The following is an 18,071-nucleotide window of genomic DNA, read 5'->3' as shown; positions in this document are numbered from 1 at the left end:
TTTGTCATTTTTTTTGAGTAATTACTCAAATGAATTGCAAAGAAAAACTGAGAAAGCAATGATAGTCTTCAAGGTGGAGTTTGTGGATAATAATATCAAAAACCTCAATTAGCATATACATTATTGGATAATATTCTGTAGTACATTTTATGAAAGTTCACAGAAAGTTTTCCTTCTTTTATTTTATATTCCTATTTTGTGTGTGTGTGTTTTGAGACAAATTTTACTCTGTAACTTAGACTGGGCAGAACTTGTGGTCATCCTCTTTCCTTGGATGGAAAAAATTCATTTCTTATTTCAACTTATTTGTGGTTGTGATGACTAATGTTAGTTTTAAAATGATGTTAAGCCAGGCAGTAGTGGCACACGCCTTTAATCCCAGCACTTGGGAGGCAGAGGCAGGGGGATTTCTGAGTTCCAGGCCAGCCTGGTCTACAGAGTGAGTTCCAGGACAGCCAGAGCCACACAGAGAAATCCTGTCTTGAAAAGCCAAAAAAAAAAAAAGACATCAAATGAGGTTGAATGACATTTCTAATTTAGATGAGTTTCTTAAGCCATAATAGCAATCTTTTATTACATTGCCTTCTAGTTTGTGTGTTTGAAAGGCAATCTTTACACATTTCATTGTTGTCTCTGAAATCGTTTTTATTGTTGTTATTTGGCAGTTATTAGGTGCCAGGAGTGGAACCCTATCTGAGGTTAGGAAGAAGACTGTGTTAGCCGGCAGGCACTGATTGCATCCTAATAGGTAGATAAAGTATTGCTTTCAATAAAATAATTCTCCAGAAAATTTAAAAATTCAACTTAGAAAGGGCATTGTAAGGAGTTGTTTTACCTCTTAGTCATTTTTTTAAATTTTAAAAAAGACATTCATTTTCTTTGAAAAATGTTATGAGTTTTTGACCTGCATGTATGTCTGTGCGCCACACATGTGCCTGGTACATCTGGAAGATAGAAGAGGGCATCAGGTCACCAAGGACTGGTGGTTTCAGCCTCCATGTACGCCTGGAAACCGAACCCAGGTGCTTGGCAAGAGTACCCAGTGCTCTTAATCGCTGAGCCTTCTCTCCAGTGCCCGGTTTACATTCTAGCCAGGAGGCTTAGAGCCATTCTTATTCTTCTCTCTCAGAAACAGTGGTTTTCTGAGGACGCACCTCGAAGGTAGCTTATGAGATTACGTTGGCAGAATTCGGCTGGGATGTGCTAGGCCCTGACTAAACATCTTTTTTTTTTTTTCCTTGTTTGGTCATTGGCAAAATCCAGTGACGGAACACACGAAGATGAGCTTAAGCTGAGACTGGCAGAGATAAAACAGAACAGGAAGGGAGGCTCCGGACAGGGTCCCTGCTCCCAAGCACTAGTTACTCCTCCCGCTAACCTCTGATCATGTTGTAGGTTCTAGCCGAGTGACATCACCAAACATTATATACCACTGTGGATAGTCAAAAATTCCTCAAGCCACTGAGGCACGTACCTTTCACTTAAGAACCATGTTTAAGTGAGTTTCAAGTCAAATGTGCGAGAAAGCACACAAAGGCGGGTCTACTTAAAGAGACACAGTAGTGCAAGCGAATAGATAAAATTGGCTGTCCATCCAAGTGGCTTTATTTTGGGTAGGTTTGACTTCGCTAAGAACAGGCCTGGTTGAGAAGGATTAGGGATTGATGACGTAAGGGCTTAGGAAGAGAAATCAGCCCCTTACTTGTTGTAAAGATGTTTGCATGTTGTGACTCATGCACTGCACGTTTGAAATCTGGTGCTCATTAAGAATAACTCATATGCAGTGGCCGTGACAGAAAGATTTTCTAAATCAAATAAGAAGACAAGATTGCAAGCAGAAAGAGTACACACAGAAGGACAGGCGAAATTATCTCATAATTCTAGTCTTCTGAGGATTTTAAATGCAAAATCGCTATGACCCATAGTATCTGATTCACAGGACACCTTTTAAGCAGGATATAGTGTCATTTGTTCATGGTGTGGCTTTTTTCCAGAAACCAATATGAGCAACAGTGCTATATTTTTGGACAGGGCATAGCCATTTTGTTTGGATTATTCTCTGTGTAAGATTTGTGTGTGTCTTGGGTAGACCAGTTGCATATAGCAGGTAGTTAGCTGAGCTGAGTGGCATCAGAGGATCCATGAGTGCTGTAACGAAGTAATAGCAGAAATAGCAGGCAGCCTCTGTGGAAGGGCCGCCCTCTGCGATGCTTGACATCATATCTTCCTCTCCGTAAACTTCTTGGAACATTCTTGGTTTTGAGATGGAATTTCTTGGTTTGCAACAATGAACTGTACTTTTGTTTTTGTTTGCTAGGTGGGTGAGTTTGAGAAGTACTGTATGAAATGTAAATATTCTTTCACCTATAAGGCACATTTTAATTCTGAAAACAATTTAAAGCAAATAAAATTCTTTCCATACCCACAAAACAGTAGTCATGGCTAAAATACAGGACCAGAGTCCTGAGGATCTACTTTTACTAATTGTTAAGTGTTTTCCCCTGAGGGTTGTAAATGTAGGTGATGTGCCTGTGCGTATGGATGTTTTATCGTATGGAAGCCAGGTGGCCCTTGATGTCCTCCTACTCTGTTCTCTACCACCTTCTGAATTGTGGCAGGGTCTCTCTCTGAACCTGAGTTCAGAGATTCAGAGTTAGTCTAACTGGCCTGCTTATGTTGGACACCTTGAGTCTCCTCCTCAATGCTGGATTTCTCGTGAGTGCCACACCCACCCGGCATGGTACGGATGGTGGGGATCCAAACTCTCATCCCCATCCTCACATCTGTGCTGGACTTACTTGATCCGTGAAGCCGAGTCCCCAGCCTCCTGTTTCCAATAGTAATTCGCTGAATGAAGAACTTACTGAGCCCTGTCCTTTTGGTCCAATAAATTTCAGGTCCTATTCACTGGAATGAGCTGTTCCCTATTGCTGATGGTGACCAGCAGTCTCCAATTGAGATCAAAACCAAAGAGGTGAAATACGACTCCTCACTCCGACCTCTCAGTATCAAGTATGATCCCGCCTCAGCTAAAATCATCAGCAACAGTGGCCATTCCTTCAACGTTGACTTTGACGACACGGAGGACAAATCAGGTTGGCTCTCTTTATTTGTTGTGGTAAGACTTTGGATGGCCAGATTTACCCTCCTGTTTTTCACTCTGTAAATTCCAAAACTGAAGCATATTTATCATGTGAAATCAAATGTTATGTATTTGAAACTTAAAGTAATGTTACTGTGAAATAACAGAGAAAATTTGTAGAAAAAAGTATGCTGGATGATACTTTAAAAGTTGGTCTTAGGTTATTATTACTTATTGATGAGTATATTGAAGTTTAATAGTACTTCATAAATAACTTTAATCTTTTCATGGAAACTTTAAATTTTCTTTTAAATTTGTCTCTTTTTATCTGAATGAATGTGGACTGTGTGGCTGTAAGCCCAGTGTGGGTACCAGGAATCAAACCTAGATCCTCTGTACAAGAACAAAAAATACTCTTAATCTTAACTGCTAAGCCATTTCTCTAGTCCTGATTTTGGAAATTAAGTCATAACTATTTTGCTAATTATTGTAAACATAAAGTGATGAGATATTTACTTTTTAAATCTTTTTTGTGCTTACAATCATAATATGCATGTGTAGAAAACAAGACCTGCAGAAATGTAAGATAAAAAATAAGGCTGTTCCTAGAAATTATTATCACGTGAGCAGCCATACATTCTTCTTCAGCATTTAAATTTGAAGCCACACACGTATGCACATGCGTGCCATGTTATTTTACATTTTCCTCTCATGTTAAATTTATGCTGGTGCTGTATTACTCTGAAATTTTTTCCTATTCAAAATATTTCATGGATATTTATCTTTGTTAATAAATGAAATATATCAGCTACTCTTTTTTATAATTTATACATTATCATCATAATAATGAACATTTAAGAAGGAAGAAAAGTAGATATTTAATTGAAAAAAAGAAGTATTTAAAACATTTATCCTTATTTATATTTTTCATTAGTTGTAATAAAAATTTCATTTAACTTGTTACAAAAGCAGGACCTTATGACATCAAGTATAGGTCATGAAGGAAATGGTTAAATCGTATCAATCCTTAACTGGGATTTAAGGGGAGTCAATGACATGACTCGGGTGGGGGGAAAGGTACTGCTAGGAAGACCAAGTAGCGTGAGTTCGATTCCCTGGAACCTACACTAACCTCCATAAATTCACTGGATAGGTGCTTGCAAACATACAGAGGACAAGAAATCATTCACATTTTTGCATTCAGCTACAGTTTTTAAACATAGAATCATCTACACTTGGTTGCAGGTAGGCTCAAAGAGTATTCGAGTCTTCAAATATTTATTTCAAGTAAATAGTATTTTATTTTCCCTTTAGGTAATAGACTGACAAAGTGAATTAAAAATTTAATTTGTGAGTCCATTTTTCCACTGTGAAAGATATGATCCATGAACAGAAGGGAGTCCAGTGAAGAAAGCATCTGATTACAAGGGCAAACCACAGGTGGTCTGCAAGCCTGGCGTGGAAAAACATGTTTGTCCATACAGGCATACAGAGGCTCACAGCAGCAAGCAGCAGTGAGTGATCTAAAGCTAACTCATCCCATCCACTACACCTGGGAGAAGCACGGAAACAAATGTCAACAACAGTTTTGTGCTTTTGATGACACTGAGGCCACGAGACTCTTGTCTTGTTTTCTTGGAGTTTTCTCACAAGTGCTCAGACTCCTCCTCGCATGACTCCATTGTTGGGCAAGTTCTGACAATGAGGCTGAAGCAGGAGAGTCTTGAGCCAGTCTGTCTTAACCAAAATGAAACGCACAGACTAGCTGTTTACTGCAGACCCTCAGAAACCTAGATGCTTTAAGCTCACTTTTTCCTGACCTGATTTTTTTGAGAGGATCCTTTAACGGGACTGTCCTTTTCCTAATTAGCCATTTGCTTATTATAAACTCACTGAAATACCGACCTGTGCAGACTGAATATGTAGCCTGTAAAATAACCCATGCTGCGTAGCCATACAAAGCCCTGGAACCTAACTTTAAGAGTGACCTCTACTGCCATTATTCTTGGATGCCTCCCTAACAATGTGTGTTTTCGTATCACTTTCCTTCTCCAGAGCCAGCAGGCCTGAGTCTCCTCCCAAAGTCAATTCCACATTGATTACTCAAGCTCTCCTATCTCCTTTCTATCTGCAAGGGAACGGACTTTTCGCCCAGCTCAGATTTTGTTATGCAACAGCAAGAAGAAAAGCACAATAGAGCCCTTGACTGCTTTCCTTTAGCTGCCATTCCATCTCCATCAATGCGGGCTGTGTAATGAACACATTCCTGCCGTCATTCAGGGGACTCATGCTGAGACTGTGTAAAGACAACTCAAATTCTTATCCATTTATCCCTCAGGTATTTGTGCATCTCCCCTGGCAGTTACTAAGCTAGGAGGTGGCGATAGCAGGATCGCAGTCTCTGCTTTCATACATGCAGCCCAAATACAAGAAGCAGGAAAAGTGCCTTGTCTTACAGTCATACAAGGGAAAGCCCACAGACTGACCTAAATGATGGTGGTCTCTTCTTTCTCACTGTTCATAGAGTTTTGAAAAATAGTCAACTTTTGATATTATGATGTTTGAAGATATTTATGTGTGTGTGTGTGTGTGTGTGTGTACCATCTGACATGGGTGCTGAGATGAACTTGGTCCTCTGGAAGAGCTTCAAGCATGCTTAACTGCTTAGTCATCTCTTCTACCTGACCTTTACATTTTGAAATTTAAGACACTGAAGAGTCATTTAAATATCTGTTGTTAAGTCTGTGCCTTCCTTTTCTTAGGCAATTCTGTTGTGTGCTGGAGTTTAGTTATGATTACGTGTGTTTAGTCAACATACACTGTTTCCTTTGCATTCGTGCCTCTTCAGCAGACAACAGAATTAGGCAGAAATGGTTTAGGACTCTTCCTCTCTTTCCCTCTCTTCTCCTCTGTTCCTCCCTCATTTCCTTCCTCCCTTCCTTTTGTTTTCTTAAGTTTGTTGCACAGGCTAGCCTCAAACTCACTGGATAGCCCAGGGTACCAAGATTATAGGTGTGTGCCACCTTGGCTAGTTTAGTTTTATTTAAGTGTTTCTATATACTTGTGGCATTGTTATCATAAATTTAGACATAATATTTGCTGAGGGAAAACACTGAAATATACTTCACTAAAGTGAAAAGGACGTCTTGGAGTTTTTGAAAAAAATACTTTAATTTCTTCCTCACAAGTATAGAGTCTAAGGACAGAAGGCGGGCCAGTCTTCATGGTTATAGCAACAACCATACCATGGTAGCACTGGGTAGCACATCCCCAGCGCTGTTGTGTCCCAGACGATGGCAAGTATCTTGCAAACCACATTTCTTCTATTTTCACAGCAGTCTTAGGGGGTTACATCCCTTGCTCCTGTGTTTAGATGTCTAAGTGGCAGCTTAGAAGGCAGAATTTGTCTAAGACCACCCCACAGAGCCTGTATCTCTTTCATACAATCTGTTTGGCTCTCCCAAGCTAATACTGAACTGGTTTGTTGTTGTTGTTGTTGTTGTTTTGTTTTGTTTTTTGTATTTCAAATTCCTACTCAGAAACTCTGGCTTGCCTCCAGTTAAACAGAGTAGATTTTCAGTTTGGAGAATTTGAGTCTTTTCTCTTTGCTGTCTTGGGGTGTGTTATGATTTTCCAAGTGTTTAATGGTGGTCTCTATTTCCTTTTCACTCTTTGCATATGTAAAGTCGCTGTTGGCAAACTGAATGGCACATCTGTAAGGACAGGAATGTCCTGAGTGGTTCAGGGAGCAGTTCTGGGTTTTGATGTATACATGTGATTTATTTATTTCATAACTCTTTCAAATGTGTTGGATTTAGTTCTGCGTGGAGGTCCTCTCACGGGAAGCTACAGGTTGCGGCAGTTCCATCTGCACTGGGGGTCAGCAGACGACCACGGCTCTGAGCATGTGGTGGATGGAGTGAGGTATGCTGCAGAGGTAAGCCACGCACACTGCCTAATCAACATGGGAAGCCTTCCATAGCCCCAGCAGAGACCCAGCTACCCAGGCGTCCCAGCGTAAGGAACAGCTTCATTGACTTAGTGGGAAAGCTTCAAACAGGGCCATTCATAGTCTTAAACCAAACCTGAGAGCTTACTATCTATTGTACATTTAAGATGAGTAGACTGAGCTTAACATGCTGTAACATGCATGTGATTCCAGTGTTCGGGAGGCAGAGACAGGAGGATCGGGACTTCCAGGGCTGCAGCCTAGGATATCTGTCTATCTGTCTATCTATCTATCTATCTATCTATCTATCTATCTATCTATCTATATGGGGAGGCAGAGACAGGAGGATTGGGACTTCCAGGCCAGCAGCCTAGGATACACACACACACACACACACACACACACACACACACACACATTCAAACAAAATCAAATGGCAATTACACCAAAAATAACAAGAAGTACTTGTTGGAGGGGTTGGGGTGGAAATCAGAGACCAGAAAACAGTAAGTCAGGGAACATTATGATGAGTTTATTTACAGCCCATATCTGTGACATTAAACTTTATTTGTTGGATTGTCTAAAAGGCCAGAGAGAAGAGAAACACGTGTATTATGCTCAGCTTTGTGCATAGTTGATCAAGGCCAATATTCAGAAATACATAAAGCTCACGTTCTACACACGACAGCAGTGGCACTTAGGGATGAACTGGACGCGCACAAAGTCCGGATGGCACTCGCAGGTTTCTCACACAGCCTCTGAGCACTATTCAGAATACTGACAGGCGGCACAAGCAGCGGTCATTGTCACGCTCACTTTTTGCCGACAAGGGACTCCTTTTTGTTATAACAACATTCACTAGGAATACTCTGCCTAGTCTAATCTTCTGCTTGAAAGACAGACTGTGATATAGCTCATTTTAATACCATTAAGTAGCACTGACCTTTACCCAAAAATGAAAGCCAAGTCTCAGTAAGGACTCTTTGAGTGAAGCAGTCCTGGCCCGTGATTTGTTCATACAAGACTGAGAGTTACCAGGCCTTACACATTGTCTTCAGCGTCTCACAGTTTCTGAAATGAGGTTTGATACCCAGAATAATTGTGTTGTTCAGAAAATCCAGCAAACGGAACTTCTTTTCCACTCTTATGTGTACCTGGCCTCTGAGGTTGTCATCCAGCATGTCCTTTTGGCCAGGTATTTCAGTTTTATCTAAGCATTTGTGTCACAGTGCCTGCTCTGTCCTCCAGAGAGAGGGGAAAGTGATAGGTGGTCCATTCTCTGGCAAGAGCGGTGGTAGTGGCGGGTCTGGAGAGTGGTTTCAGGGTTGGGAAAGGCTTCTTTAGGATAGTTGAGCCAAATGACCAAGGAGAAAGCACTGTGAGAAAAATCTAGACTCAGAGAGCCCTTCAGGGAAGGGTGCATTTCGGCAGGAATGAGGTCAACTTGCTCACAGAGAGAAAGGCTTTTCTTTATAGGACTGGTACTGGGAAGAGAGAAAGAGGAGCAGACCGGGCCTGCAGAGCAAAGACCTGTTCTGCTTTCTGTTATCTAAAACATATCTGACTGCCAAGTGGGGAACCGGCCGCTGGGGGGCAGCTGTTGAAGGAGGGAGACAAAGTAGATGACTATGAAGAGTGGAGCTGAGCAGCAATGGTAATTTGGGCACGAGTGTGAAGACTCTGCAGAGGTCCGTGACATACTTGGCAGGCCATACCAACGGGACTCGCCTATACCCAGGATGCTGAGCTCCAGTGAGCTGTGGATACACCCCATGGCTGGTGCTTTATCTTAGTGCACTGGCTGGTTGTGTGTGTCAACTTGACACAGGCTGGAGTTATCACAGAGAAAGGAGCTTCAGGTGAGAAAGTGCCTCCACAAGATCCAGCTGTGGGGCATTTTCTCAATTAGTGATCAAGGGTGGGAAGTCCCCTTGTGGGTGGAGCCATCCCTGGGCTGGAGTCCTGGGTTCTATAAGAGAGCAGGCTGAGCAAGCCAGGGGAAGCAAGCCAGTAAGAAACATCCCTCCATGGCCTCTGCATCAGCTCCTGCTTCCTGACCTGCTTGAGTTCCAGTCCTGATCTTCTTTTGTGATGAATAGCAATTTGGAATAAACCCTTTCCTCCCCAACTTGCTTCTTGGTCATGATGTTTGTGCAGGAATAGAAATCCTGACTAAGATATTCAGCACCAGAAAGTAACCGTACACATGCGAATATAAAGACAGGCTATATTTAATTATGGTTTATCCATCATTGCTGTATGTTAGGTCTGAACTATTGTCCACAAGCCCATGCATCAAAGGCTCCCTCCCCAGGGTCATGTTACTGGGAGACTGATGAACCTCTGAGAGGAGCGGCCTCAGAGGACGTCCTTAGGTCATCCCCATGATGGGGATAGGAGGATCTTGCCCCATCATTTGACCTTTTTACTTCCTGGTGATGAGGTCATCAGTTTTGCTTTCCCAGGCACTGCAGCAGTGATATGCTACTTTGCCATAGACCAAAATGTCAGGGGCATATACTGAGAACTTTCAAACTGAGAGCCATTTTTTTTGTAGGTTAATTATCTTAGAACAGATGAAAAGCGAACACATAAATGTAGGAGAATCATAAATCAGATTTCCACATTCCTGATAGATTTTTAGCCATAATACTTGGCAGCATATTTTGCATATCATAAATATTCAGCTTAAAAATGCCAAAGTTAAATAATACTCTTATTTAGAAAGAACTTCACCAAAAAGGAAAAAATCTTTTTCTGAATTGTTCTTAAACAGAGTCTCACAATGTAGCTCTGGATGAGCTGAGACTCCTTGTATAGATAAGGGTAACCTAAATTTTGTAAGAATCCACCTGTATCTGCTAGTGCTCAAATGCTGGGATTAAAGATGTGTGCTGCTCAAACAGTATAAAGTATCTTGGGGTGACTCTTACCAAACATGTGAAAGATCTGTATGACAAGAACTTCAAGACTCTGAAGAAGGAAATGGAAGAAGACCTCAAAAAATGGGAAAACCTCCCATGCTCATGGATCGGCAGAATCAATATAGTTAAAATGGCCATTTTGCCTAAAGCACTATACAGATTCAATGCAATACCCATCAAAATCCCAACTCAATTCTTCACAGAGTTAGAAAGAGCAATTATCAAATTCATCTGGAACAACAAAAAACCCAGGATAGCTAAAACTATTCTCAGCAACAAAAGGAAATCTGGGGGAATCAGTATCCCTGACCTCAAGCAATACTACAGAGCAATAGTGTTAAAAACTGCATGGTATTGGTACAGTGACAGGCAGGAGGATCAATGGAACAGGATTGAAGATCCAGAAATGAACCCACACACCTATGGCCACTTGATCCTCGACAAAGAGGCTGAAAACATCCAATGGAAAAAAGATAGCCTTTTCAACAAATGGTGCTGGTTCAACTGGAGGTCAGCATGCAGAAGAATGCGAATTGATCCATCCTTGTCTCCTTGTACTAAGCTCAAATCCAAATGGATCAAGGACCTCCACATAAAGCCAGACACTCTGAAGCTAATAGAAAAAAAACTGGGGAAGACCCTTGAGGACATCGGTACAGGGAGAAAGTTTCTGAACAGAACACCAATAGCGTATGCTCTAAGAGCAAGAATTGACAAATGGGACCTCATAAAATTACAAAGTTTCTGTAAGGCAAAGGACACCATCAAGAGGACAAATCGGCAACCAACAAATTGGGAAAAGATCTTCACCAATCCTACATCAGATAGAGGGCTAATATCCAATATATATAAAGAACTCAAGAAGTTAGACTCCAGAAAACCAAACAACCCTATTAAAAAATGGGGTACAGAGTTAAACAAAGAATTCTCACCTGAAGAACTTCGGATGGCGGAGAAGCATCTTAAAAAATGCTCAACTTCATTAGTCATTAGGGAAATGCAAATCAAAACAACCCTAAGATTTCATCTTACACCAGTCAGAATGGCTAAGATTAAAAATTCAGGAGACAGCAGGTGTTGGAGAGGGTGTGGAGAAAGAGGAACACTCCTCCACTGCTGGTGGGGTTGCAAATTGGTACAACCACTCTGGAAATCAGTCTGGCGGTTCCTCCGAAAACTGGGCACCTTACTTCCAGAAGATCCTGCTATACCACTCCTGGGCATATACCCAGAAGACTCCCCACCATGTAATAAGGATACATGTTCTACTATGTTCATAGCAGCCCTATTTGTAATTGCCAGATGCTGGAAAGAACCCAGGTATCCCTCAACAGAAGAGTGGATGCAAAAAATGTGGTATATCTACACAATGGAGTACTATTCAGCCATTAGAAACAATGAATTCATGAAATTCTTAGGCAAATGGATGGAACTAGAGAATATCATACTAAGTGAGGTAACCCAGACTCAAAAGGTGAATCATGGTATGCACTCACTAATAAGTGGATATTAACCTAGAAAACTGGAATACCCAAAACATAATCCACACATCAAATGAGGTACAAGAAGAAAGGAGGAGTGGCCCCTGGTTCTGGAAAGACTCAGTGAAACAGTATTCAGCAAAACCAGAACGGGGAAGTGGGAAGGGGTGGGTGGGAGGACAGGGGAAGAGAAGGGGGTTTGCGGGACTTTCGGGGAGTGGGGGGGCTAGAAAAGGGGAAATCATTTGAAATGTAAATAAATTATATCGAATAATAAAAAAAAAAATTAAAAAAAAAAATTAAAAAAAAAAAAAAAAAAAGATGTGTGCTCCTTCTCCGGGTGGGAAGAGTCTTATGCTTTTGTTGTGGGGGCCGGTTTCCTGCTGCTCATCTCCAGTCAATGTCCCTGTTACTCAGGAATCGTGAGTTTGTTAATTTATTTACTCTCAATGCAAAAAAGCCAATATATAAACGTGATATCAATTTCTCCTGAAAGGTATTATAAGGATATGTGGGAGAGGGGTTTTTTAAAAACAGATTTTCTTGTTCTGGTTTCTCGTCATATTTCAAACAGTTATTGCTTAGCCAGTAGAAGGATGTCTACACAGGAGACTCCCTTCTCTGTATTCATACTCTCATTTTATAATCAGTTGTGTTCCTGACCCATTGACGGCATTTCTCACTAAGTAAGCTATTTTAGGAGTTGTTGTAACTGGCACAGAGCCATTTGAAACAACCTGAGCCCTCTCCCTGTCCCATCCCCACAGTGGAATGTTCTTTATCTCTCCTGAGCCCTGGGAGCCTGTTTCATCATCGTGTTTTCGGAATTCTTTCCTCCCCCAGCTATCTCACACCAACAGGATACAGAATCCACCTTTGTATGTTTCTGTCTGGATATGGCTTTGTATACCTCGATTATACATGGTTGTCGCACTCTTTTATAGTTTTATAGCTGACTATGTGTGATAATTCTTATCTAACCAGAAACTCTTCATACTAGTTGCCTATAAGATGTGGAGTAAGATTTTGAAGGATGGAGATGGAAGTATTTATTCGTATATACTGAATCGTCTCTGTGACAGCAGGGTGAGGGTGACCTGAGCATGGAGGCTGAATGAGTGTCCCTTTTTCAACTGCCAAATGGACCCATAAGGATGTTTATCTGAGGTGATCCCTGGTTATCCTTGCTTGTAATAACATGGCCCTAAATGCAGCATTTACGACAGGAACTGAATCTTCCAGGCCTGGCATATTGCCCTTTAGCTTGTCTCTGTCCTTTGTTCAAGCAGAACTGAACTGATACTGGTAGTCAGTGTGGTTCCTCTGCCTTCTCTCACATTCCTCTGTGCTTGGGAGACTCTAGTGCTCAAGTGGTCTAATGAATATGCTTCCTTTGGGTTTTGCAAATTTTTGCTTTCATGAGAATGAAATTCTAAAGTAGGCAGAGTCTTTTCAAGAGTCTCAAGTTCTCAAACTTCTCTCTCCTTCCTTCCTACTACCAGCTGCCTCTTGCTTAGACACCTTTGACTTTTTGACCCACAGCAATCATATCTTGTTCTTGACAAAAGATCTGAGTCTATTTATATAAGGTAAAAAATGTAAACTGCCTATGTCAGTCAGCTCAATATGACCATGGGAATGATGTACCCCTATATCAGAACACTGCACATAAAAACAAACTACTGCGCATTTACTATGTTCAATTATCATTTATCAGTACAAATGATCGAATAATAAAAGCATATGACTAGATCTAGAAAAGTTTATCATTGGAGAATGCAAATTCCCCACCACAAAAGTGAGAGGCTGCAATGAGGAACATCTAACAGCTCAGTTTCAAGTGGAACCTTGTTACCCTCATCTGTTACTTTATAGGAAGTCGACTTCTTGCACCTGTAGAGCCCAAGCACCCAGGTGGGCTCTGTGGGCAGCTGGTATCTGAGTCACAGCTACCTAGTAACCCATAATCCTTCTGGTCTCATTTTATACAAGAGTAGATTAAGGAGAATAAAGTCAGTGTCTGGATGAAGGATTCCCTATGCACTTGAGCATTCTGCATCAAACAGTTACATCGATACTTAATTAGCATTTCTATTTTTTGTCATGCTTATACAAATGTCTGAACTATGTTATGCATTTCCTTTTCAGCTCCATGTTGTCCACTGGAATTCAGAAAAATACCCGAGCTTTGTAGAGGCAGCTCATGAGCCTGATGGGCTGGCTGTCCTGGGAGTATTTCTACAGGTGCGAACCCACTGTTTGATTTTTAAATAGCCATTCAACTAGTTTTAAATAGCAAACTAGTTCTAAATATAGTGTTTTCCTTTTGAAGTGAACACTAAAAAGTTCCATAAAAGTTTGGGGAAGGGTCACTTTTTTATCTATGTTTTGATTACCAGTTGATTATGTGAGTAGCCACACAGGCCAGCAAGAAAGCAGCGGAAGTAGCAGCTGAAATCCCAAGAGGAGACCTGGGGTCTTCTGGTTGTTGACTTCGGTATCGAGAGCCCTAAAACAGAGGAACGTTCAGATTCGGGGTTCTTGAGTCACTTGCTTAACCACATTGGCAAATCATCTTAAACATTCTGATCAATTGTTTTGGGGAAAAAAAAGAGTACTACACTTCTTTTCTATTATCTGTATGGAACGGCAAGTTCTGCCATCACGCCTAGGGACAGTTTCTTACAGGGCGTGCACTATTTCCATGCCTCATTATCTGTGTGATGTTGTAACTTGTAGAAGTGGAGTGGTGCTGAGAGGCAGAGACTGGGAATGATGTGCCAAGCAGAGGCAGCCAGGATTTTATCCATGAAATCTGGGTGCTAGCAACAGGCTCCAGAAATGGTGGGAGAAGATTCTTGACTCTTGCAGGATTTTATACCTTTTGGTATATTGAAAATGTTCCTATTAATGAAAGGTGTAAATTTTATGTATTTGTGTATTCACAATACATATGCTTTTCAGGGTGGGACTCCCTGATTTGGGACTTTAAGAAACTTGAGGCTGCAAGTAGGAGATTTAAGATTTCATGTAAGATTTGAGGGCAGCTCAGTCAATCTGGTTCTGAATGTCACAGCTGGTTTAATAGTCAGTCACATTCCTAAGCAGGTTTTCTTTCAAGTTAACCTGAGTCTTAAACATGGTTCAACAATTAAGAGTCCTTGCTGCTCTTCCAGGAGAGCAGAGTTCAGACCCTAGCCAGACTGTTTACCAGGGCTTCTACCTCCAGCTCCAGAGAATCCGACACCCTCTTCTGGGATACTTGAGCTTCCACAGATATTTGACTGACACTCATACACATGCACACACATGCACATGCATGTCTGAAACACGTGAAGCTATTACTATCAGCTTTGGAACTAGCCTACAGTGCAGTCCATGATTCCCACAACGCTATCTTGTTCAGACTCCTCTGACACAATCAACCTGTCAGGTGGAGCAGAGCCTTGTTCTACACTTACTGTACGCTTTGAGCTGACTCTGGCTTTTAGAAAATAATGAGAACTTAAGGACTGAAATGAAATGCTTGTTGCTTGGTTACTCCTGTAATTATGTCTGTTTTGAAACCTTATACTTTTAGATTGGGGAACACAATCCTCAACTGCAAAAGATCACTGACATTTTGGATTCCATAAAGGAAAAGGTAAAATTAACTGCCGTTTGTGAATGACCGATATCTTTCTATTTTCCTGAATTTTGCGCACTTATACAGTAGACATATCATATCCTGCATTTTTTGAAGCAAGCTTCAACTTACTCAGACTGCAGAAGTAATTTATTGTCACTGACCTTTTCAGAGTTGTAACGAGCCTGATATTATCTAAAGTAATCACCAATACGTCTGTGCAGATTTAAATATTAATACAATAATTTTATAAAAAAGACTTAAATTATAACTTATTTTAGACTACTTATGTAAAGTAAGAATCTCTTTTGTTGAGCCAGGATTTCTCTCCATATTTCATAGTAGCCTGTTAATCCTTCTGGAGCACAGGCTGACCCTTGAACTCATGACCCCCTGCCTCTACCTGTTGATTCTTGGGATTGTAGGTATGTGCCGTCATATCTCACTCTCTTGTCTTTCTTAAACAAATCTATAGAATTCACCACTTCATCTGTTCTTTTTGGTTTTTTGAATTAAAACAGAAATTTGTTTTACTAAAACATTGATGGATGATAGTAATTACACAGTGAATGTGTGCATGCGTGTGTGTGTGTGTGTGTGTGTGTGTGTGTGAGTGTGTCTACCTTATTTGTAATCTGTAGCAATTCTCTTTGTTTTTCCAGGGTAAACAAACACGGTTCACAAATTTTGACCCATTATGTTTGCTCCCGTCATCCTGGGACTACTGGACGTACCCTGGTTCTCTGACGGTTCCGCCTCTTCTTGAGAGTGTCACGTGGATTGTTTTAAAACAACCTATAAGTATCAGCTCTCAACAGGTGTGTTCATTCTTCCAAGTTAATCATGATGGTATCAGAGGGAACTCTAAGTTATTTTTAAAACACTGTTTTTATTTCTGCCATATTTTGGAGTCTGACATTTTCTTTCATTAATTAGGTGAATGGTTGGACTAGATAAGGTTCATGTCCTCTCCCTCTTTTTCTCTTCCCCTCCTTCCTTTGTTTCTTTCTTCTTTCTTTCTATTAGATCTTTCTATGTAGCCTAGATTAGCATTGAAATTGGGACCTTTCTGCTGTAGAGCCCCAGGCACTGGGAGTCCAGGTAGGTGCTGCCATTGGAGGCACATGAATTCGATCCCTTTTTAAAATGACCTTTCTTGAATCACTGCTCAGAAATGTTAGATGCATAAACTTTAAGTGGTTACAACCCCACAGGGGACACATCAGATATCTGCATATCAGATATTTATATTACGATTCTAGCAGTAGCAAAGTGACAGTTATGGAGTAGCAGCAGAGATAACTTTACGGTTGTGGGTCACCACGATGTGAGGAACTATATTCACAGTCACAGCGTTAGGAAGGTTGAGAACCACTGGCTAAAGCCTTTTTGGGGATGAAGCATCATTTTGAAGGCCTGATTATTTGCTTTTGATTTTTTGCCTTGCTGCTTGTTTTATTTGAGATAGAAATAGGCTTGTACAGAGATGACAGGTAGTAGGCCTCAAGAAAGGGAACCCACTCCTCTCTCCTCAGTCCCTAGACCGCTGTCCCCACAGATTTAGAAGTGGACATTTGTGCCAGACATTGACCCATGAGAAACATGCACTCTTCTTGCTTCAAGAAGAGGAAATGTTGGATATATAAGCCAGCAAGAGCATAGATCTGTCAAGAGTTTTGTTTCTACTGTTCTAATGAAAGTTGGGTTTTGGCTTCTGTTATCAAAACATTTGTGGGTCTGCCCAAGGAAATATTGCTAAGAGGCTGCAGCTACCTGTATTCTTCTTGGTAAAGCATTTACTCTGGCTTTTTTTTTTTTTTAATTTTTTTTTCTTCGAAACTGATAGGGATCAAATACAAGGCCTTGGTCGTGCTAACAATTTGTCCACTGATCTGTACCACAGAACTCCTTTTTTCTGTAACATGATTATTGAGCCCTCAGAATAAGCTACAGGATCTAGACTCTCAGAATGCCCTAAGTCCTTAGAAACGTGTTTCTGAATGTTGAGCTTCTTAATAGATTTTTTCTCTCATGTCTGTTGAGCTTCTTAAAATTAGGCCCTTTGATGGATCTTCACAGCAACCGAGCCTAGTTGTTTTTGCAGCGAGTTAGTACCCCTTCCTGCTCTACCCTGTGCATCTGCCTGGCTGAGTATCCTCCACCTCACAGGTTAATGTTTCCACGGTCATCTCACAACAAGTTTTCCCTTGGGATGAGAACTTGTGCTGAGTGTTTTCCCTTGCTGCCTTTGTGTTTAGAGTTAGAGAAAAATAACAACTTAGTACATAGTTATTAAAATACTTCATCAGAGTTTGGATAAAATCCAGGACTCCTGAAGCTAGAGAAATGGCTAAGTATTTAAGAGTACTGGTTGCAACACCCACAAGGCAGCTCAGAGTGGTTTGTAATTCCAGTCTCGGGAAGTCCAGTGCCTTCCTCTGGCCTTCGTGAGAATCAGGCATGTGAGTCGTGCACAAACATACATGCAGACAAAACAATTGTATACATTAAATGCATTTGTGAATAAACATTAAAGATTCAGGAGCCCTATAAATTTTGTCATCTACTGAGGAAAAAAAAAACACCTTGTACTGATTCAGTAGGCTTATTAATAGAGTTTCTTCCTTTAACTTGATTTTTTTTATAATTACTCATATATTAAACTTTACAAACTTAATTATTATAAATTCAAAATGGCTCATGGCCATTCATAGTTTAAGAACAATTTTATTCTTTAGACTCTTGAAAAATAGTTTTTTATTATTGTTTTTTTCTCTAATCCCTGAGTGATTTAGAAGAGAGCATTGTCAAAATATATAATTTAGTTCTTTAAAAAGAATAAAGTGAACCTTACTAAAAGTAACTCCCTGCCAAGTTAGGGGTTATAACTGCCTCAGCTGTGAGTGCATTGCTGTGCTCGTGAGGCTCATTGAATTAAAGTTGCCATTGTGACTTTTCATGTATGAGTATGAGAAGAATAGCTGAATTTTAAAGCTCCCTTGGGTTGGCA

The 18,071-nt window shown here is 40.7% G+C and overlaps 1 protein-coding gene across 1 annotated transcript in view; it reads left to right on the top strand.

The window, feature by feature from the left end:
* Ca13 (carbonic anhydrase 13) overlaps positions 1 to 18,071 on the top strand; it is a 24,665-nt gene that overhangs the window by 739 nt on the left and 5,855 nt on the right. The window contains exons 2-6 of the mRNA XM_052180811.1: positions 2,898 to 3,095; positions 6,901 to 7,019; positions 13,585 to 13,680; positions 15,017 to 15,079; positions 15,724 to 15,879. Of these exons, the coding sequence (XP_052036771.1) occupies positions 2,898 to 3,095; positions 6,901 to 7,019; positions 13,585 to 13,680; positions 15,017 to 15,079; positions 15,724 to 15,879 (632 nt within the window). The remainder of the gene's footprint in view (positions 1 to 2,897; positions 3,096 to 6,900; positions 7,020 to 13,584; positions 13,681 to 15,016; positions 15,080 to 15,723; positions 15,880 to 18,071) is intronic.

The sequence above is a fragment of the Apodemus sylvaticus genome, chromosome 4 (assembly GCF_947179515.1).
Source record: "Apodemus sylvaticus chromosome 4, mApoSyl1.1, whole genome shotgun sequence".
Classification (NCBI taxonomy): domain Eukaryota; kingdom Metazoa; phylum Chordata; class Mammalia; order Rodentia; family Muridae; genus Apodemus; species Apodemus sylvaticus.
This window is presented reverse-complemented; position numbering and strand designations above follow the sequence as displayed.